Source organism: Neopelma chrysocephalum, unplaced genomic scaffold, assembly GCF_003984885.1.
Source record: "Neopelma chrysocephalum unplaced genomic scaffold, ASM398488v2 Primary Assembly neopelma1_96537, whole genome shotgun sequence".
Classification (NCBI taxonomy): domain Eukaryota; kingdom Metazoa; phylum Chordata; class Aves; order Passeriformes; family Pipridae; genus Neopelma; species Neopelma chrysocephalum.
This window is the reverse complement of record NW_020925183.1, coordinates 34,433-56,501: the sequence shown is the minus strand read 5'-3', so window position 1 is coordinate 56,501 and position 22,069 is coordinate 34,433. Positions and strand designations below refer to the sequence as shown.

Below are 22,069 nucleotides of genomic sequence, written 5' to 3'. Positions count from 1 at the left end.
AACATCCTGCTTTGCAGATGCTGCTGAGCTCTTTGGGCTGGAAGTCAGCTTAAAGAAGACAGAAGTTCTCCATCAACCTGCACCTCAGGAAGTCCTCCATCATCCCCACATCACCATCGGCCAGTCAGAGCTCAAATCAGTCCAACAGTTTAATTACCTAAGTAGCCTCATCTCCTCGGATGGTAAGATTGACGGGGAGATAGATAACAGGTTAGCGAAGGCATATAGTGCTTTTGGAAAACTCCATAAAAGAGTCTGGCGTAATAAACATTTGAAGAAAAGTACCAAGATCAGTGTTTACAGAGCCATAGTGCTGTCTACTCTTTTATATGGTTCCGAATCATGGGTCATCTACCGCCACCACCTGTGTCTCCTAGAACACTTCCATCAACGCTGCCTCCGTACAATCCTAAACATCCACTGGTCAGATTATGTGACCAATACATCTGTTCTTGAACAGGCAGCAATCACAAGTATTGAGGCCATGTTGCTGAGAACGCAGCTGCGTTGGGCAGGGCACGTCTCCAGGATGAAGGCCCACCGCCTCCCTAAGATCCTGCTTTATGGTGAACTTACCACTGGCTGCCGCAAGAGAGGAGCCCCGAAGAAAAGATACAAGGACTCCCTGAAACAACATCTCAGCCTTGGCCATATTGACCACCATAACTGGTCTACTCTGGTCTCTAATCGGGAGGCCTGGAGACACACCATCTATAACGCTGCTGATGCTTTTGAGAAAGCACGCAGGATCACCCTTGAGGAGAAAAGACAACACAGAAAGATTCGAGCCTTGCAGAATATACCACCTAAGGACTCTTTCTGCTGTGTCTTTTGCAACCGGACATGTCTTTCTCATATTGGCCTTTTTAGCCACCAACGCGCTTGCAAGAAACGTGGGTAGAGCCCTTCCCAAATCTTCATTCACGAAGCCTAGCCATGAATAGAGATAATTTTTACTAGAACTTTTTATATGGATTTTGATGTTTTTTACATTGACACTAAATATTGAAAGTGGAAAAGTGCACAGAAGTGTCTTCTAACAAATAGCCAAAGACTTTATTCTTGGTGAAAAATGAAATAGTTCTTTAAGCTTCTAAAATTGTTTGATACAGTTACATACTGTGTAAATTTACAATGGATAATTATTGCCTTTTGTGTATTCTTTACTGCTTGTCAGCTGTCAGGAGTTTAGTCTGGCATTTCTCTCCACGGTATGAAAAAGACCAAGGTCTTCAAATGACAAATTGCCAACAGCATTTTCAAGATCTCATAGGAATAACTGTTTCTGTGTCCTTCTCATAGCAATCTGTCAGTCATGGTGTTTATAACTGATTTGTAGGATTACATTATTTGCTCCTGGAAGTGATCCTATTGAAAATAATGGCAAAATACTCACTAACTTCAGTGAAACATAGACTTAGCATCAGTACTGTATAGACCAGTACAGCTTCACCAGATACATGGTAGAATAATTATACTGTGTTCAATTTTAATATCAACATGTGGCTTATAAAATCCAGAACTTGTGCAAGCTCCTGTTAGGCCCTCATTTGAGCCTTTATGCAGTGAAAAAAACATTTCCTGAAAATGCTTATTTTAATGCCTCTTTTTCTTCTCTCTTCTCTCCCTGTTACAGTGCCCAGGCTTTGCAAACCATGTTTCAGTTAATGACTCCTAAGCAAATGTATGAGCACTTCAAGGGGTATGAATATGTTTCACATATCAACTGGAGTGAGGATAAAGCAGCAGCAATTCTGGAAGCCTGGCAGCGGATGTATGTTGAGGTAAAACTGACAATAACCTAGATGTCTTGCTATATAGCTTTACTAAGGTCCACTGCCTTTAGTTGTGGCTTTTTATAGTATTTTCTCAAGGAAGATGCTTAAACTAGAATTGAGTGTTGTATCCTGGTTTTAAATTTATCCTTATGCTGTAACAAACAATTTTAAAATTACCTTGGTGCCCGGCAAGTTTCTGGAGCAGATCATCTTGAGTGCAATCACATGGCACATACAGGACAGCTGGGGGATCAGACGCAGACAACATGGATTTAGGAGGGGCAGGTCCTGCCTGACCAACCTGATCTCCTTTTATGACCAGGTGACCTGCCTGATGGATGAGGGGAAGGCTGTGGATGTGTCTATCTGGACTTCAGCAAAGCCTTTGACACCGTCTCCCATAGCATACTCCTGGAAAAGCTGGCAGCCCATGGCTTGGACAGATGCACTCTCCACTGGGTTAAGAACTGGCTGGATGGCCAGGCCCAGAGAGTGGTGGGGAATGGTGTTGCATCCAGTTGGTGACTAGTCCCTAATGGTGTCCCCCAGGGATCAGTGTTGGGCCCAGCCCTGTTTAATATCTTTAATGATGATCTGGATGAGGGGATTGAGTTTACCATTAGCAAATTTGCAGATGACACCAAGTTGTGGGCGAGTGTTGATCTGCTGGAGGGTAGGAGGGCTCTGCAGAGGGACCTAGACAGGCTGGATAGATGGACCGAATCCAACGGGATGAGGTTCAACAAGGCCAAGTGCTAGGTCCTGCACTTTGGTCGCAACAACCCCATGGAGCACTACAGGTTGGGGACAGGGCAGCTGGAGAGCAGCCAGGCAGAAAGGGACCTGGAGGTACTGATTGACAGCAGGCTGAACATGAGTCAGCAGTGTGCCCAGGTGGCCAAGAAGGCAATGGCATCCTGGCCTGTATCAGGAATAGCATGATCAGCAGGAGCAGGGCAGTGATTCTTCCCCTGTACTCGGCCCTGGTTAGGCTGCACCTCGAGTCCTGTGTCCAGTTCTGGGTCCCTCAGTTTAGGAAGGATGTTGAGGTGCTGGAGCATGTCCAAAGAAGGGCAACGAGGCTGGCGAAGGGACTGGAGCACAAGTCCTATGAGGAGCGGCTAAGGGAGCTGGGATTGTTTAGCCTGGAGAAGAGGAGGCTCAGGGGAGACCTTATCACTCTCTACAACTACCTGAAAGGAGGTTGTAGCCAGTTGGGGGTTGGTCTGTTCTCCCAGGCAACTAGCAGTAGGACAAGAGGGCACAGTCTTAAGCTGTGCCAAGAAAGAAGTTCTTTACAGAGAGAGTGATTGGGCATTGGAATGGGCTGCCCAGGGAGGTGGTGGAGTCACCATCCCTGGAGGTATTTAAGATGAGACTGGATGTGGCACTTACAGCCATGGTCTAGTTGACAAGGTTGTGTTAGGTCAAGGGTTGGACTCGAGGATCTCAGAGGTCTTTTCCAACCTAGTTGATTCTGCGATTCTGTGAAAAGGCTGATTTTTTTTTTTTAATTAAGAAGCCACTTGCTTAAACACATATGAGAAGCCATGAAGGTTTTACTGTTTGCTGGACCTTGGATTAAAGGCAAAACTCATACAACAGCAAATCAATGGCAGAGTTATGGAAAGAAGAAATCTCCTTTACATTTCAGGAGTTAAATGTTTTGAATGAGCTGTGAATGCAGTGGCCTTTCCTGAAGATGTAAATTCTTGTTTGATAATCGGTAGCTTGCAGGAAATAATTACCAAAAATATTTATTTCATGTAGCCTCAGTGAAATCTCTGCTATAGGGTGTGTGCTTTAATAGGAGCATTAAGGCAAAAGTAGTTGATTTCAGATATTTGCTGTAGAAGATGATAATGGGCTTTTTTCTGAGGCACACTAAATTTTTTTTTTCTGTGGCACACTAAATTTTTTTTTTCTGTAGGTTGTTCATCAAAGTGTTGCACAAAACTCTACTCAGAAGGTGCTTTCCTTTACTACAACTACCCTGGATGACATTCTGAAGTCATTTTCTGATGTCAGTGTTATCAGAGTAGCTAGTGGCTACTTACTAATGGTAAGAAATTAAATTCTGTTTGTTTAATTGACTCCAGTAGTACAACAGGGTTCAAATGGCTGCCTTCTTGTTACCAGTCAACAGTCCAGAACATTTTCAGAATACTTAAAATAAAATCATAGAATCATAGAATCATAGAATCAGCTGGGTTGGAAAGGACCTCTGAGATCATCAAGTCCAACCCTTGATCCACTACCACCATGGTTACTAGACCATGGCACTAAGTGCCACATCCAGTCTCATCTTAAAAACCTCCAGGGATGGAGAATCCACCACTTCCCTGGGCAGCCCATTCCAATGTCTGATCACTCTCTCTGTAAAAAATTTCTTCCTAATATCCAACCTAAACCTCCCCTGGCAGAGCTTAAGACCATGCCCTCTTGTCCTACTGCTGGTTGCCTGGGAGAAGAGACCGACGCCCACCTGGCTACAACCTCCTTTCAGGTAGTTGTAGAGAGTGATGAGGTCTCCCCTGAGAAAAATTGCAGTTTGTAAACATTTGCCTCAGGGTTGTCACCTATTCTTCTATGTAACATCTCTGATATGTCTGTTCTGTTTAAAAACACTTGTAAGCTATGTGTAATGTTGGGGGGAGATGGCGAATAGAGAAGGATCCATTTTAATCCAATCCTTGCTTTGCTTTCAGCTTGCCTATGCCTGTTTAACAATGCTGCGGTGGGACTGTGCAAAGTCTCAAGGTGCTGTGGGACTGGCAGGAATCTTCTTGGTTGCTCTCTCAGTGGCTGCAGGACTGGGTCTGTGCTCATTGATTGGAATTTCCTTTAATGCTGCCACAACTCAGGTATTAAGGAGCCAAAAGTCTGCTGCTAAATTACAAGAACTTTGTTAGTAAATAAACACATCTGAATCAATCTTTGAGGAAAAACATAAGCCGAGAAAGTATTTTGATTTTTTGATTTTTACTTGCTTCTTGCTCCTATCCAGTAGCTTGTGCTGTGAGAAATTAAGAGAATGTGCTGCCAGATAATTTTAAAAGTCAGATATCCTCCAGTTTGTTTAATTATGTAGATTCTAGAATATTTGTTTTTCTGTGTCTCAATATGACTGCAAGCATCCAGTTGTACACAAGAAGCTGCAAGTTTTGCCCTTACATCCAAATATATAGGGATGTTCAACTCCTGAAAATATTTTGAAAATAACTTGAAATATTATCTGTTATTCTTTGACTACCAAAAGCTTGAATTACTTTTAGTGAGGTTTTATACCTGTAAATGGTATACTGCAAGTTCCTCATCAGTCTTTCAGAATGAAAGTTAATAACTGTATTGCATCACATTGATTTTCATTTTTACCTTGGATTTCTCTTCAGAGTGTAGTGTAAAGTTTATTTTCATTAGCCATCTAACGACTATCTGCATGGTAAATCATAAGAATAATATAAAAATGCTATTGTTTATTTTGCTTGTTTTGTTTCTTCCCCAAGGTTTTGCCTTTTCTTGCTCTTGGAGTTGGTGTAGATGATATATTCCTTCTGGTACATGCATTTAGTGAAACAGGGCAGAATAAGAGAATTCCATTTGAGGTAATGACAAAATGGGGTGTTTGGGGAAAATAAAAGAATAAAGTAAAAGAAAAGGCCTCGTAGAGGAAAATATACCTAGAATTAGTTAGTAATGATTTTTTTAAAAAGCTTTTGTTCTAGAGATCTTTGTCCTAGGACCTGGTTTTCTTTCCTTTTATTTATAATTAACCATGACATTCACATATTCACATTTTGAAATCTAAGATCCTCCTCATTTTTATAATCTTTTCCTTTTATTGACCTTTTTATTCTCAGTCCAGAGTTTCATATCCAAAGTACAAATCATTTAAAAGCAATATATATTTGTCAGTTTGGTTTTGTACAAGCAATGTCTTCCATGTGCTCTTTCCAGTTGGTTTGGCATGCAGGCAATACAAACTCATTGTGCTATAACCTTCATATGCTTCAAAATAACCTACTGCATCGGGAAAGGGTCCTGTGTTTGATCCTCTGTTTTTTGTGTGGTTCCTGGGATTTCTGTTTGTTGGGGTTTTTTTCTCACATGCTTCTTCAAGACATTATGCATCTACACTGTTAATGTATGCTTATTTTGTCTGAAAAATGTTAAGAACACCAAGTGACTGCATTGATACAAAACACATCCTACTTAACTGATGTATTTGATATAATATCAGTATCCATTTATCTTTGACTTTTGAAGCCAGTGTCATCTTTGATAATGTTTGCTACCCTCAAAAAATGTAAGCACTTTATATGTCATCTGCTTTTTTCCTGGACAGCGTACTTAGTGTGTTGTTTACTCTTACAAACTCTCAAATGCATACTTTTATTCAGAAATTCCTTGTAATACTTTTCACTGTTACCATGTTATATCTGTAGGATGATCTCTTCATTTGAAGAACATCACCTTATTCATTTTACTTTGTTTTGCAGGACAGAACAGGTGAATGTTTGAAGCGAACAGGAGCAAGTGTAGCCCTTACATCTATCAGCAATGTTACTGCTTTTTTTATGGCTGCCTTAATCCCTATTCCTGCTTTACGAGCATTTTCACTCCAAGTAAGTTTTTATGTTGTTTTGTTAGCTCTTGTAGATGGTGTCATCGTGGAAATGAATGATAATGTTAAAGACCATGTTCAGTGCTTCTGCAGTTCACTCAACCAGTACAGGATCACTGTTTACTATAGTTTACCATAGTTCTTGGTGGTAGCCAACTGCTTTCTCCTCTTGATTCTGCTCCTTCCAGTTCTCATACCTTCAGTCTCATATCCTGTTCGTGGGTGAAAGAATATCCTGCCCCATCCCAACTGAGTGCAAAAACCAAGCAGAAACAAGTCTCCAGCAAGATTTGAATTCTTAAGGCAGTCTAGATCAGTACACTATAGTTTACACCATCACATTCCTAAGTAGGAATTTAATCCTTTCATTGAGGTTTGTCGAATTTGCTGCTATTACAAACCATAACCAAAGTGCATTTACCACATTAATAATTACTGCAGCAGTTTGTACTGACTTGTTCCCAATGTAATTTTAGCAAAATGTTGGAGAAAAATTCAAGAATTTTCTGTGATTTTTCTGTGCTGAAGCATGTATTTCCTGACACAGCTGGTAAGTGAGCCTACCAGGGGAGGTGCCCCACTGGACCTGCTGTTTACAAACAGAGAAGGGCTGGTGGGAGATGTGGTGGTTGGAGGCTGTCTTGGGCACAATGACCATGAAATGATAGAGTTTTTGATTCTTGGTGAAGTAAGGAAGAGGGTAAGCAAAACTGCTACCTGGGATTTCTGGAGGGCAGACTTTGGCCTGTTCAGGACACTGTTTTGGAGAGTGCCTTGGGAAACAGCCCTTAAAAAGAAAGGGGTCCAGGAAAGCTGGACATACTTAAAGAAGGAAATCTTAAAGGCACTGGAGCAGGCCTTCCCCATGTGCCAAAAGACGAGCCAGTGGGGAAGACCAGCCTGGTTGAACAGGGAGCTTTTGTTGGAACTCAGGGGAAAAGAAGAGAGTTTATGCCTTTGGAAGAAGGGGCAGGTAACTCAGGAAGGGTACAAGGATGTTGTTAGGTCAGGCGCAGAGGGGGCGTTACCAGGAAATGCAAGGACGATTTAAATGAGGCAAGACCAAAACCAACAGTCAGTTGGTAAGGTGGCAGCAGCGGCGAGTGAGGTAAGTCCGGTGGACAGGATTAGATCAAGCTGTACAGGGGCGTTCCCAAGCTCAGGGATACCCAAGCATCAGCCCCGAGCCTCGTCAGGACCTGGAAGCCCCATCAGGCACAGAGGGTGTGTTGCTGGGAACAGTGAGGGCAATTTAAACATCTCTAAAGGAGCACGAGCGATCTGGAGCATGGCATGGCAATTTGCACAGGCAGGGTGAGCAGGAAAGGCTCCTCTCCGACCATCGGGGAGCAGCCAATAGAGGCAGCAAACAGACTCAGTATCTGGTGGAGAAGAGCACAATAAGATCCTTTCAGTCCCAGCCTTATTAGTGTACTAGTGTAAGCTTCTTCAGTTATGGTATTGACACACCATAGAGCTCAATCCTCTGTAGCTGCAGGAGTCACTGAACCAGCTGTGTCAGAGGCCTCCAGCCAGACAGACCTGATGATGGTAGATATAGCTCCACAGGTCACAGGTTGCCAGGAGCGCCTGATGCCTCTCTGTGAGGCTGGGGCAGACAAACAGTTATTTTGCAGAAGGTGTGCCGTGGTTGAAGAGCTGTGTTGCCAGGTGAGGGAGCTACAGGAGGAAGTGAATAGGCTGCATAGTATTCGAGCAAAAGAGCAAGAGATTGACCGGTTATTTACAGATGCTACAGTCTCAAGACTCTCGGGAGTCTTGAACCTCCATTGCTGTGGAGAAGCAGATGGACTCAGAACCCTGCAATAGTCAAGGGTCTGTTGAAGATGAAGGCTGGAAGCGGGTCACTGTGAGGTGAAGATTCCTCCTCCTGAAAGTTTAACAAGTAGGACTGGCACCTTCTACAACAGGTATGAGGCCCTGGAACTAGGAGGCCAGAATACTGATGAGGTGGGTGAAGGTCCTTCTAGGACAGAGGGGCCTCCTAAAGCAACACCACCTGTACCCCGCATCACAATCTCCTCTGTTAAGAGGAAAAGAAGGGTAGTTTTAATAGGAGACTCCCTTCTAAGGGGAACAGAGGGCCCAATATGCAGACTCAACCCAACTCACAGGGAAGTCTGCTGTCTCCCAGGGGCTTGGATAAAATGACATTACTGGAAAACTCTCCAGTCTAGTAAGGCCCTTTGATTACTATCCGTTATCGGTTGTTCAAGCCAGCAGCGACGAAATAATAAGAAGTCCAAGGGCATCAAAAGAGACTTCAGGGCCTTGGGACGATTGGTTGAAGGATCAGGAGCACAGGTAGTGATTTCTTTGATTCTTCCAGTAACAAGTAATAATATTGATAGGAATAGGCAGATCCATCAGATCAATACATGGCTCCGAGGCTGGTGTAAGTGGAAAAATTTGGGGTTTTTTGACCATGGGATGATCTACTCAACACCTGGTCTACTGACACCTGATGGGATGCACCTTTCTCAGAGGGGAAAAAGAGTTCTAGCACAGGAACTGGCAGGGCTTGTTGACAGGGCTTCAAACTAGCTTGGAAGGGGGAAAAGGACAAAACCAGGCTTGCCAGTGATGAGCGATGGGACAGTGTGCCAAAACTTGAGGAAATGAGTATTAATGGAATCCCTCAATCTGTTTCACGAGGTGTTGGCCACAAAGTACCACACCTGAAACATTTCTACACTAATGCATGCAGCATGAGGAACAAACAAGAAGAGCTGGAAGCTTTGGCCTAGTCCCACAGGTTTGACATCATTGGCTTAAGTGAAATCTGGTGGGATGAGTCCTGTGACTGGAGTGCCATGTTGGTTGATTATAGGCTCTTCAGGAGGGATAGGCAGGGCAGAAGAGGCAGAGGGGTGGTGCTGTGTGTGATGGAGGGGCTGGAATGTATGGAGCTTACAGTTGGCAATGGCACAGTTGAGAGCCTCTGGGTAAGAATCAAGGGACAAACAAATAATGTGAATGTCATCATGGGAGTCTACTACTGACCACCTAGCCAGGATGATAATGCCAATGAATTATTCTTTGAGGAACTAAGAGGCACCTACCCTTGTCCTTTTGGGGGACATTAACTTGACAGATGTTAACTGGGAACACCACACACCTGGCACAAACAGGTCCAGAAGATTCCTAAAACACCAGAATGAGAACTTCATTATACAAGTACTAAGAGAACCAACTAAGAGAGATGCCCTCCTTGATTTGTTGCTTTTTAACAGAGAGAGTCTTGTGAGTGAAGATTGGTGGCCACCTTGGCCACAGCAACCATGAAGCAATCGAGCTCAAAATCTCTGTTGACAGGAGGAAAAGTGCCAGCAAGACTTCAACTCTGGACATGAGAAGAGCAGACTTCAGGCTGCTCAGGGAATTAGTAAGTAAAGTCCCCTGGGAAAACACTTTTTCAGGTGCTGGGTTCCATCAGTGCTGGTCACTTTTTAAGCACTACCTCCTAAGGGCACAGGAACAGGCAATTCCCAAATGTCAGAAGTCCAGCAGGTGAGGCAGAAGGCCAGCTTGGCTGAGCAGGGATCTTCTTTTGGAAATAAGGCAAAGAAAGGTGTATGTTCAGTGGAAGCAAGGTCAGCTGACATGGGAGGAATACAGTGATGCTGATTGCTACTGAGGGAGAAAATTTGTGCAGCCAAAGCTCAATTGGAGTCAAAGCTGGGCAGTACTGTAAGGGACAATAAAAAGAGGGGGTTTTTAACATGTTAATAGCAAAAGGCAGTGCAGAAACAACATAGGCCTGTTACAGGATGAGGATAGTCACCTCACAAACAGGGACAGAGTCAAGGCAGGGATGCTTAATGCTTTCTTTCCATCTGTCTTCAACCCTGATGACAGGCTAAGGGGGTCCCAGTGGCTGAGCTGGAGGCCCATGATTGCGAGAATGATCAACTTCTAGTTGACCCTGATGTTGTGAGGGATCTGCTGCTCCAGCTGGATCCCTATAAGTCTATGGGGCCTAATGGGATTCATCCAAGAATCCTCAAGGAGCTGGCTGATGTCATCACAGAACCTGTCTCAATGATTTTTGAGCGGGCTTGGGAATCTGGAGAGGTCTCAGCTGACTGGAAGCTGGTGAATGTTGTCCTGATTTTCAAGAAGGGGAAGAAGGAGGACCCTGGAAACTACAGGCCTGTCAGTCTCCCTTCAGTGCCTGGTAAAATCATGGAAAAGATTCTTCTGGGAGTTATTGAAAAAACACCTGAAGGGCAACATAATCATCAGTCACAGCCAGCACAGCTTCATGAGGGGAAATCCTGCTTGTTGAACCTGATTTCCATCTATGACAGGGTAACCCACCTGGTTGATCAAGGGAAGCCAGTTGGTGTAATCTCTTTGGACTTCAGCAAAGCCTTTGATACCATCTCTTAAAGGACCCTTCTGGACAAAATGTCCAGCACACAGTTGGATAACCATGGTATGCGATGGGCGAGCAACTGGCTCATGGGTCAGGCTCAAAGAGTTATAGTGAATGGGGCAACATCAGGCTGGTGACATGTCACTAGTGGGGTTCCGCAGGGCCCCATCCTCCGCCCAGTTGTCTTCAACATCTTCATAAACAACTTGGACGCAGGACTCGAAGGTATACTAAGTAAGTTTGCTGCCGACACTAATGTGGGAGGAGCCGTCGACTCCCTTGAGGGCAGAGAGGCCCTGCAGAGAAACCTCGACAAATTAGAAGGCGGGACAATCACCAACCACCTGAAGTTTAACAAGGGGAAGTTCTGGATTCTGCACCTAGGATGGAGCAACCCTGGTTGTGTGTAGAGACTGGGGAATGAGAGGCTGGAGAGTAGCACTGTGGAAAGTGACCTGGGGGTCCTGGTCGATGGCAAGTTGAATATGAATCATCAGTGTGCCCTGGCAGCCAGGAGGGCCAACTGTGTCTTGGGGTGCATTAAGCACAGCATCAGCAGCTGGTCAAGAGAGGTGATTGTCCTGCTCTGCTCTGCACTGGGATGGCCTCGCCTTAAGTACCGTGTGCAGTTTTGGACACTACAATATAAAAAAGACATTAAGCTATTAGAGAGCATCCAGAGGAGGGCCACGAGAATGGTGAAGGGTCTGGAGGGGAAGCCTTATGAGGAGCATCTGAGGCCACTTGGTCTATCCAGCCTGGAGAAGAGGAGACTGAGGGGAGACCTTATTGCAATCTTCAACGTCATCATGGGGGGGAGAAGCGGAGGGCCTAGTATCGATCTCTTTACTCTCATGACCAGTGACAGGACTTGAGGAAATGGCATGAAGCTGAGTCGGGGGTGGTTTAGGTTAGATATTAGGAAAAAGTTCTTCACCTAGAGGGTGGTTGAGCACTGGAACAGGCTCTCCAGGGAAGTGGTCACAGCACCAAGCCTGTCTGAGTTCAAGAAGCCTTTTGACAACGCTCTCAGGCACATGGTGTGAATCTTGGGGTGTCCTGCGTAGGGCCAGGAGTTGGACTTGATGATCCTGATGGATCCCTTCCAACTCAGCATATTCTATGATTCTATGATATGATTCTATGTAGAGAGAAAATTTGAAAGGGGAAAGCTCATCTAGAACTCAATCTGACCACTGTTGTGAAAGATGATAAAAAGTGTTTTTATAAATACATTAGCAACAAAAAGAGGGCAATTTAAGCATGCCTGCATCAATCTATTAAATGGTAAAGTGTTCATGATTGCAGCAACATGACCAACATTAGTAATTTGTTTACTGTTTTTTTCTAAATAGGCATTTTGGTAGTTAATAACAGAGAAAGTAAAGGAGAATAAAGACATTGGTTTGCTTCATAATTGAGCAAATATCTGTGACATCTTAAACTAGATCTTTAGTCCTGAATAGTTAGCAGTATTTAGTTCTGCTGACTTGCCAAAACCTAGATCTCTCTTCTTACAGGGTATATGACAGTGAATTGTTTTATATTATGGCAAAGACCAGTTTGATTGTGTGAAATATTTTGAAGTATAACACTTCTTTTGGAAGAAGTGATTTATGTCATCTAAATCTTGGGGTACACAGCCCCCTGAGCTGGAAGACAGAGACAGGGAGCAGAATGAAGCCCTCATAATCTGAAGGGAAATGGTTAATGACCTGCTACAAAACTTAGATGCACACGAGTCTATGGGACCAGATGGGATCCATCCAAGGGTGGTGAGGAAGCTGGTGGAAGTGCTCACCAAGCTACTTTCAATCATTTATCAGCAGTCCTCGCTAACTGGGGAGGTCCCAGTTGACTAGAGGTTAGTAAATGTGGCACCCAGCTACAAGAAGGACCAGAAGGAGGATCCCGGGAACTACAGGCCTGTCAGTCTGACCTTGGTGCCAGGAAAGGTTATGGAACAGATCATCTTGAGTGTCATCACGGGGCACATACAGGACAAAAGGGTGATCAGGCCCAGTCAGTACAGTTTTAGGAAAGGCAGGTCCTGCTTGACAAACCTTATCTCCTTCTATGACAAGGTGACCCACTTAGTGGATAAGGGAAAGGCTGTGGATGTGGTTTACCTAAACTTTAGTAAAGCCTTTGACACCATTTCCCACAGCATTCTCCTGGAGAAACTGGCTGCTCATGGCTTGGAGGAGTGTACTGTTTGCTGAGTAAAAAAGTGCCTGGATGGGTGGGCCTTGAGAGTGGTGGTGAATGAAGTTAAATCCAGTTGGTGGCCGATCACAAGTGCGGTTCCTTAGGGCCCAGTATTGGTGCCAGTTCTGCTTAATATCTTTATCAATGATCTGGATGAGGGGATCAAGTGCATCCTCAGTAAGTTTGCAGATGACACCAAATTGGGCTGGAGTGTTGATCTGCTGAGGGTAGGAAGGCTCTGCAGAGGGATCTGGACAGTCTGGATTGAGGGGTTGAGACCAATTGTATGAGATTCAACAAAGCTAAGTGCCAGTTACTGCACTTTGGTCACAACAACCCCATGCAGTGCTACAGGCTTTGGGAAGAGTGGCTGGAAATCTGCCTGACAGAAAAGGACCTGGGGGTGTTGGTCACAAGTGGCTAATATGACCCAGCCATGTGCCCAGGTGGCCACAAAGGCAAATAGCATCCTGGCTTGTATCAGAGATAGTGTGGCCACCATGACTAGGGAAATGATTGTCCCCCTGTACTAAGCACTGGTGAAGCCACAATTTGAATACTGTGTTCAGTCTTGGACCCCTCACTACAAGAAAGACATTGAGGGGCTTGAGCATGTCCAAAGAGCAATGAAGCTGGGGAAGGGTCTAGACTGCAAGTCTTATGAGGAGCGACTGAAGGAACCGGAGTTGTTTAGCCTGGAGAAAAAGAGGCTCAGGGGAGACCTTATCACTTTCTACAACTACCTGAAAGGAGGTTCTAGCGAGGTGGATGTTGGTCTTTTTTTCTCAAGTAGCAAGCAATAGGGCAAGAGGAAATGTCTTCAAGTTGTGCCAGAGGAGGTTTAGACTGGACATTAGGAAAAATGTCTTCACTGAAAGGGTTGTCAAGTGCTGGAACAGGCTGCCCAGGGAAGTGTTTGAGTCATCTTTCCTGAAGGTATTTAAAAGACATATAGACATGGTGCTTAGGGATGTGGTTTAGAGGTGGACTTGATAGTCTTAAGGGTCTTTTCCAACCTAAATGATTCTATGATTCTTTGGCCCAAACTCAAACATCTAACATATTTTAAGCAGCAAAAAGGATACTTCACTAGGAATCAGAAGAGAGGTCCCATTTTCCCATTGTCTGGCTTTGCAGTGACTGTGCTTTTTAGAAGCTACTTCAGCCTAAATCCCACTGTCCCTATATGAACCCAGTATAGATGGGTCATTTTATCCTAGTCATACTGCTGTGCTAATTTCTTTGATCAAATTTTACTCAGCCTGTTCTAACTTCTCATAGTAGGTTGTGGTAGGTTACAATTTGGAATATATGTGGAGACCACAGCTGTAACTCTTACTGTAATTTGAGCATAAATTAAATTTATCCTTTTTTAAGGTCTTTTTTTTTTTGCCTGCTGCCATATCTTATGACTTGCTGTAAACTGGATCAACAGAAGTTCAGAAAAGGAAGCCCATGTCAAATGCATGGTGCTTTCCAAAAGTAAAACAAAAGACTAAGTTTTCAATGAGGTTTCAACATCTTCATGTATGAAAATGTTGATATTATTCAAAATGATATCGTGATAAAAGTTATTTTTAAGGCAGTGATTAACATGGAATCTATGTGTAGGTATATTTGAGTGTTCAGAAATGAATGTTTGAATGGCTCAATCTTTTCTCAGGTGCATCTGTAATCTGTCATTCCTCATATATAGTAACCCTTTATATGTATATAAGAGATGGAAAAATGTGCAAAAAGGCCAACCAGAAAGCTGTATTGAGGATTTATTGGTACTGGAGAAATCTGTGTATATAAGTGTAGTGGGTTGACCTTGGCTGAATACCAGGTGCTCACCAAGCCGCTCTATCACTCCCCTTCCCAACTGGACAGGGGAGAGAGAATAAGAGGGGAAAATGACTCGTGGATTGAGATAAGGCAGTTTACTAAAGCAAAAGTGAAAGTTTGCACCTGCACAAGCGAAGAGGAAAATAATGAGGTTTATTCTCTACTTCCCATTAGCAAGAGATGTTTGATTACTTCCTGGGAAGCAGGGCTTCAGCATGTGTAGCGGTTTCTCAGCAGGCAGACATTTGTCGCGTGAAAGGGGAGGAGATTCGCCCGACCCTTAGAGAGGGGAGATTTTCTCGACCCTCAGTGATTTATTTGTCTGTCAGCGTCCCAAGGAAAATGAAACCCGTTATATCTGAACCAGTCTGTCAGGTATCCCGTAAGGGGGGGGACTCTTCACCAAACAGATTCATAGGATCAGGGGTAATTGGATTGCCCTTTTTGGGAGGTGGAGCCAAAAACATAAGGGAGACCCCTCAAAAGGCCTTCCAACATGTTATTCCACAGCCAGCAAACTGTCAGCACCTTATAAAGGACTCACTCTAACAGTTTACAGAATAGTACTCTTTATTAATACAAATTGTGACAGGTTAATAAGGTTCATAGGTTGTCGGTGATAGTGCCTATCTGCAAAAACATAGTTAAAGCAATCTAATGATACTATAAAGCAAGCACAAGCATAAACTCTAATACAAAACAATCTACCAATATATGGTCTTTTACAAACTTTATGTTTCTATGATTCTATGATTTTAGTAGTTATGTCTTCAGCCAATCAGCAGGACCAAAATCTTACTTTAGGCAGGCTGGAGACAGCAAAAGAGAAACATCAGTAAAAACCACTCATCAGTCATTCAGTAGGTTACTATGATTTTGTATTGGGTTTGTGTGGCAAGGTTTTGGTAGTGAGGAAGGCTATAGGGCTGGCTTCTTAGAGAATCTGCTAGAAGCTTGCCCTATGTCCGATAGAGCCAATGACAGCTGGCTTCAGGACAGACCTGTCACTGGCCAAGGCCGAGCCAATCAGTGATGGTGGTAACACCTCAGTGATAACATATTTAAAAAGGGGAAAAGTTATTGTGTAGGAGCAACTGCAACCAGAGAAGAGATGAGTGAGAATATATGTGAGAGGAACAGCTCTGCAGACACCTAGGTCAGGAGAGAAGGAGGGGCAGGCGGTGCTCCTGCCACCAAAGCTGAGATTCCTGTGCAGCCCATGGTGCAGCCCATGATGAAGCAGATGTGCCCCTGCAGCCCATGGAGGTTAACGGTGGAGCAGAGATCCACTTGCAGCCCGTGGAGGACTCCACACCGGAGCAGATGAATGCCTGAAGTAGACTGTGACTCTGTGGGAAGCTCACGCTGGAGCAGGCTCCTGGCAGGACCTGTGGACCTGGGGAGAGAGGAGCCCACACTGGAGCAAGTTTTCTGGCAGGAATTGTGACCCCCTGGGGGACCCACACTGGAGCAGTTTGTGAAGAAGGTTAACCTGTGGGAAGGACTCACATTGCTACAGGGTGGTTAAGGCGGTGGCCGGTTCAATCCCTCGTGCTCAGCAGGTGCAGGTTTGAATCCCATCCTCAGCGAAAAGGAAAATTTGGACAGGGGGAGGGTGGTTCCAGCTCAGAGCACCTGCTTGGGATGTGGGAGGTGTGGGGATTGGTTCCCAACTTTTCCAGTAGTGGGACTTTGCTTTCCTCGACAAATTGGAGGACTGGGCAATCACCAACCATATGAAGTTCAACAAGATGAAGGGCTGGATTCTGCATCTGGGATGGGGCAACCCTGTATGTACACACAGACTGGGGAATGAGATGCTGGAAAGCAGTGCCATGGAAAGGGACCTGGGGGTCCTGGTCGATGGAAAGTTGAATATGAGTCAGCAATGCCCTGGCAGCCAGGAGGGCCAACCGTGTCCTGGGGTTCATTAAGCACAGCATCGCCAGCCAGTCAAGGTAGGTGATTGTCCCACTCTACTCTGCACTGGTGCAGCCTCACCTTGAATATTGTGTGCAGTTTTGGGCACCACAATATAAGAAAGATATTGAGCTATTAGAGAGCATCCAAAGGAGGGCAACGAAGATGGTGAAGGGCCTTGAGGGGAAGCCATATGAGGAGCAGCTGAGGTCACTTGGTCTGTTCAGCCTGGAGCAGACTTGAAGGGAGACCTCATCACAGTCTAACAACTTCCTTGTGAGGGGAAGTGGAGGGGCAGGCACTGATCTCTTCTCTGTGGTGACCAGTGACAGGACCTGGGGGAATGGCCTGAAATTGTGTCAGTGGAGATTTAGGTTGGATATTAGAAAGAGGTTCTTCACCCAGAGGGTGGTTGGGTACTGGAACAGGCTCCCCAGGGAAGTGGTCACAGCACCAAGCCTGACAGAGTTTAAGAAGCATTTGGATGATACTCTCAGGCACATCGTGTGACTCTTGGGGTTGGTCCTGTGCAGGGCTAAGAGTTGGACTCGATGATCCTTGTGGGTCCCTTTCAACTCAGCATATTCTGTGATTCTGTGAGAAGTTAATCTAGGACTGTGTCACATGGGGGGGACCCCACGCTGGAGCAGGGGAAGAGTCTGAAGAGTCCTTCCCCTGAGGAGGAAGGCGTGGCAGAGACAACGTGATGAACTGATGGCAACCCCCAACTCCCAGTCCCCCTGTGCCACTAAGGCTGGAGGAGGTAGAGAATTCAGAATAAAGTTAAGGCCGGGAAGAAGATGGGAAGGGAGGGAAGATGTTGAAAGATTTCATTTTATTTCTCATTATCCTACTGATGCCTGCTCAGCTGGTGCTAAGAAAAAATTCAGGAGCCGTTAATTGAGGGTGAGATAAGGAAAGTGTTTAATTGTGCCAAGGCAAAAGATGTTACACGACGTGCACTGGCTGTGCCTGAGATGTTACATTTTATAACAATATCTGTCCAATCCCAAGTGTGTCCACCCTGTTACTTTTGCCCTGATCCACCCCCTGGCCCACCCCCTGGGGAATTGAGTCTGGGGTGCATTTTGAGACCCTCTCTTCATCTATCTTCATCTTCTTCGGGGCACAGAGGGCACAGAGTCACCCAGTTCTTTGACTCTGTTCTGCGGTTTAAGCCAAGATACAAGCGTTGTCCAAAAAGGACAGGCCTTGCCTTGACAAGAGACTAAACATTTCTACGGGATACGGGGTAGGATTGATATAGGATACATGGAATGGGGTAAGAGGGTTAAGGAATTTGTAAACTAAAGGGTGCTATAGGGTGGAGGGATAGGGCTGCTGCTTTTAAAATCTACTTCTACTACTTATAAAACTTATAAAGCTTACAAAAATTAGAAAAATAAAAAACCATTAGGGGCTTAAGGCATCACTACTCTGATTTGATCAGTAATAAATGAAACTAATTTCCCCAAGTCAAGTCTGTTTTGACCATGACAGTAATTGGTGAGGGATCTCTCCCTGTCCTTATCTCAACCCCATGAGCCTTTTGTTATATTTTATCTCCCCTGTCCAGCTGAAGAGAGGGAGTGATAGAACAGCTTCGATGGGCAGTTGGCATCCTGCCAAGGTCAACTCATCACAGATTTTTCACAAATGAGAGACAGAAAAATACAAAATTGCATTATGTAGGGTCGCATAAGTTGAGCATTTTTAAAACATGAACTTTGGATGTCTCAACTTTTGAGTTGCCAATTTTAAGGGCTGATTTTCACCATCAAAAGCAGCCATTGATCTGTGTTAGAAAAAGGAGGGCTCATTTACATCAGGTCAGGCACTTAATTTGTGTAATCAAAGTTAAGTCCTTTCTTGACTGTTTGAACCCAAGCAATGTTTATTTCAGAAGTTTACAGGTGGAGGCACTTTATGCTCTCTTCAGCCTGAAACTGGGCTAATATAGAGATGCCTATTGATTATATAATGAGTAAAATATATGGGTTTCCTTTTTTTTTTTCTTAATGGCTCTACTATTTTTTTCCATTTTTTGGGAGGAAGAAAACCAACCCTCAATGACTTCTCCTTACCTCTACTTTTCTACTGCTATCTTCCAAACCCATCTGTGCTCAAGTTTTTGCCTTGTAAGGCTAGTGATCTTAGCTATGTTTTATTGCAAATAAATACCATTAACAATAATGATAGATGCAGCAGCACATCTGTTTGTAGAGATTCTTTGGGAATCTCTGTGTGGTAAAGGGTTATGGTTTGAAGGAGGGATTGTTCTTTTTCTTTAAATAATGATCACTTAGCAAATTGACTGGCTCAATAATCAAGTTAAATGCAAGCAGGACATTTTAACAGATAATCACAAAATGTTACTCTTTTTTGCTAGACTTTAAGTACATCAAATGCATAGTGTTTTACTAAATAAAGCGGTTTCATTAAAATTTAATTAAACTTTTATTTCACTACTGATTTAGTACTGTGCTTTAATGTTATGGTAGTACTTAAATTGCTTTAGATCCCTTAAATGTGAGAACTTCAGTCCTAGTTCCAGATTTGCTTCTGCTTCCATTGTTTTGTACTGTGAGACTCTAAATAAGGCAGACTCTCATATAAAAATGTAGTTTATTGATGACTCTGTTTTCTCCACTTTAAAAATGTTGGTGCCACCACATCTCTAGATATAGAGATATTAAAATAATAGGAAAGTTAACATTTAAGAAATTAATTAGCTACAGTAGGCTTACTATAATGAAACTGGAATGTAAAATATATCTCCCAGTTCCCTCTGATACTGAAAAGTGGCAGAAACAAACTTCTTAACACCAATTTGTAGATGTTATAAAGGGCATTCTTCTTTATTCAGCATGATGGACATTCAGAGGATAGCTCCTCTAATTGAATGTGCCAAATGGCAGATGGACAGGGCTTTTTATTACACATACTGTTTACATATTAATTAGATATTCTTGCTTACTTAATACATATTCATTTGCTTGCTTTACATAGTCACTTCCCTATTGGAAGTCCTTCTTTGGTCCTTCCAGGTCTTCTTCGTCATCTTTACCTCAGTTCTGGAGCAGGCACAGTGTCATTGTGTTTCACCACCAAAAACTGTTACGTTTGTTCTTTATTTTATCTTGTTTGGGTACATAGAGCTTAGTTTACATCCTGTTTTTTTGAGTACATCCCTTATCTAATTCTCGAGGACTTCTCTAAGATTATATTGTTCCTTATTTGGGCATTGCGGGATACTGTGAGTAAAGTTTCTATTTCTCCTATCACCTCAGGGAGAAGCTTGAAAGGATCTGATGAGTAAACATGATAAATAGATGAATGGGTGAGATTGAAAAGAGTCTTTATCCTTTATAAAGCCAATGCCATAAATTGAGCTTAGTAATTACTTCGCTTCTCTTGTGATTGATCTCTAGGCAGCAGTTGTGGTGGTATTCAACTTTGCTATGGTTTTGCTGATTTTTCCTGCTATCCTGAGTATGGACCTTTATCGTCGGGAAGACAGGAGACTGGATATATTCTGCTGTTTTACAAGGTGAGAATGCGTGATAGAATTACAGTATATGAGGTGTATCTTTTTTGTGATCACCACTCAGCGCTACTATCTCTTGTCAGGAGTGGGAGTTCATTGCAGCAGGGTAGCAGCAGGGTCAGTATGCTACTGTCATGGTTTTAGTGCTGAATTATATTTGCTATACACACACATTCATACATACATCCATTTTAGCCATTGAAGGACAACTTTCTGGGAGCATGTAAAAGAGCCATGCTTTAGTAATATTTGTCTTTTTAGAATTTAATGGGATACTGCAGTGTGTCTAGTGCTGGTATTGGTAAACCTTGGAAGACTTAATTCTGGTCTCTTATGGAAGACTGTAAATAACTTGGGGTACTAAGAAGCCTTAATCACTCTGTGCTAATTTTTTTTGCTTTTTATGCCTTGAAACTTAAATGCATAAAAATAATGTAAAAACTTTAAAATTACTTCTCTTTAGCCAAATTTTTTCATAGGACTGTGAGGAATTCAGAATGATCAGTGCCATTGCAAGATAATGACTGATAATCTTTCTGCTATGGCTCTAATAGTAATTTAGAATGATAGTATGCACACTCTTACCTAATACACATCCAACTCTGAGATCGGGGTAGGCTAGGAGGAAGCTACTGTCATAATCAGAACCACCGCTTAGAGATAAAACATATTTTCTACATTAGTTTTTATTTTTGCCTGTAATGAAGAGGATAAGCTACATTTCTATTTGTGTACTCTCACATGCATGGCATGTCATAACCAGGATGTAGAGAAACCCCTTTGTGTCCTCTTAGCTTTTCGCACCCATGTAAGAGCCGACACAGTCTGACCTTTTTTAACTTTGATGTCAGAGAGAAAAAGTACTTTCCTAAATTTGCTTTTGAGGGAGTCATTAGAACAGGGAGTTGATCACAAGTCAGGACTCCTGCTTTCTGTTTCTGATTCAGCCGTAGTTTCACTGTATGGTCTAATGTGCTTGAATTTTGGAGCCCAGATTCTTACAAGTACAGGGCTGTCAGGCCTTCCCTTTATTCCTACATTGAGTTGGACCAAATGTGAATCAGAATTTGGGCCCATGTACATATGAAGAAATTCAGTTAATAAGAGCTTGTTTGTTTAGGTAGGCAACATTTTCTTCCTTTTTGTAGGATTTTTCCACTTGGTGAAAAATCTCTGATACTGTTTTCTATCAGCAATTTGTTTTTATTTACAGAAGGAAGCTTATTTACGACATTTTTTTGCCTGTCCTTCCTGGGAATTAATCCTCGTATGTGTTTACATCAACTTTAAAATAGGCAGTCAGTGTATGGCAAATGGTTTCAATCTGCCTCCCAAAAGTCTGAGATCTTTTCCAGAAGGTCCAAATATTATTTAACAGTTACTTTAATAGTTCTAAACAGAAGAATTCAGCATGTCATGCATTTACATTTTGATTTTCTAAATAGTTTAATTCTCATCATGGTCATGTAGATGTAATCATATATCATGCATTCAGACTGTGTGCAACTACCTGGTTATTGACCTGATTAGTATGTGTAATTAATAGAGCGATGTAAGTGGATGCCAGTGTCTTCAGACAAATGCTGGTTCCTTCTTTCTTGGGCACAAGAAACATGCAGAAACAGGCTCAGAGGCCTATGCTTTAAACCACAACCAAGAAATATTTCCTACAAGTGCAGAAGGAAATCCTCATCAAAATATTATGCTTAATTAACATAAACATTTTACAGTAGTAGAAGCGGTCTTTGATGGAAGCAGATTATCCT

At 43.2% G+C, this 22,069-nt stretch overlaps 1 protein-coding gene across 1 annotated transcript in view; it reads left to right on the top strand.

Annotated features, from left to right (window-relative positions):
• LOC113981420 (protein patched homolog 1) overlaps nucleotides 1-22,069 on the top strand; it is an 85,955-nt gene that overhangs the window by 30,448 nt on the left and 33,438 nt on the right. Inside the window, exons 8-13 of the mRNA XM_027708796.1 lie at nucleotides 1,637-1,784; nucleotides 3,709-3,840; nucleotides 4,487-4,642; nucleotides 5,285-5,383; nucleotides 6,278-6,403; nucleotides 20,188-20,306. Of these exons, the coding sequence (XP_027564597.1) occupies nucleotides 1,637-1,784; nucleotides 3,709-3,840; nucleotides 4,487-4,642; nucleotides 5,285-5,383; nucleotides 6,278-6,403; nucleotides 20,188-20,306 (780 nt within the window). The remainder of the gene's footprint in view (nucleotides 1-1,636; nucleotides 1,785-3,708; nucleotides 3,841-4,486; nucleotides 4,643-5,284; nucleotides 5,384-6,277; nucleotides 6,404-20,187; nucleotides 20,307-22,069) is intronic.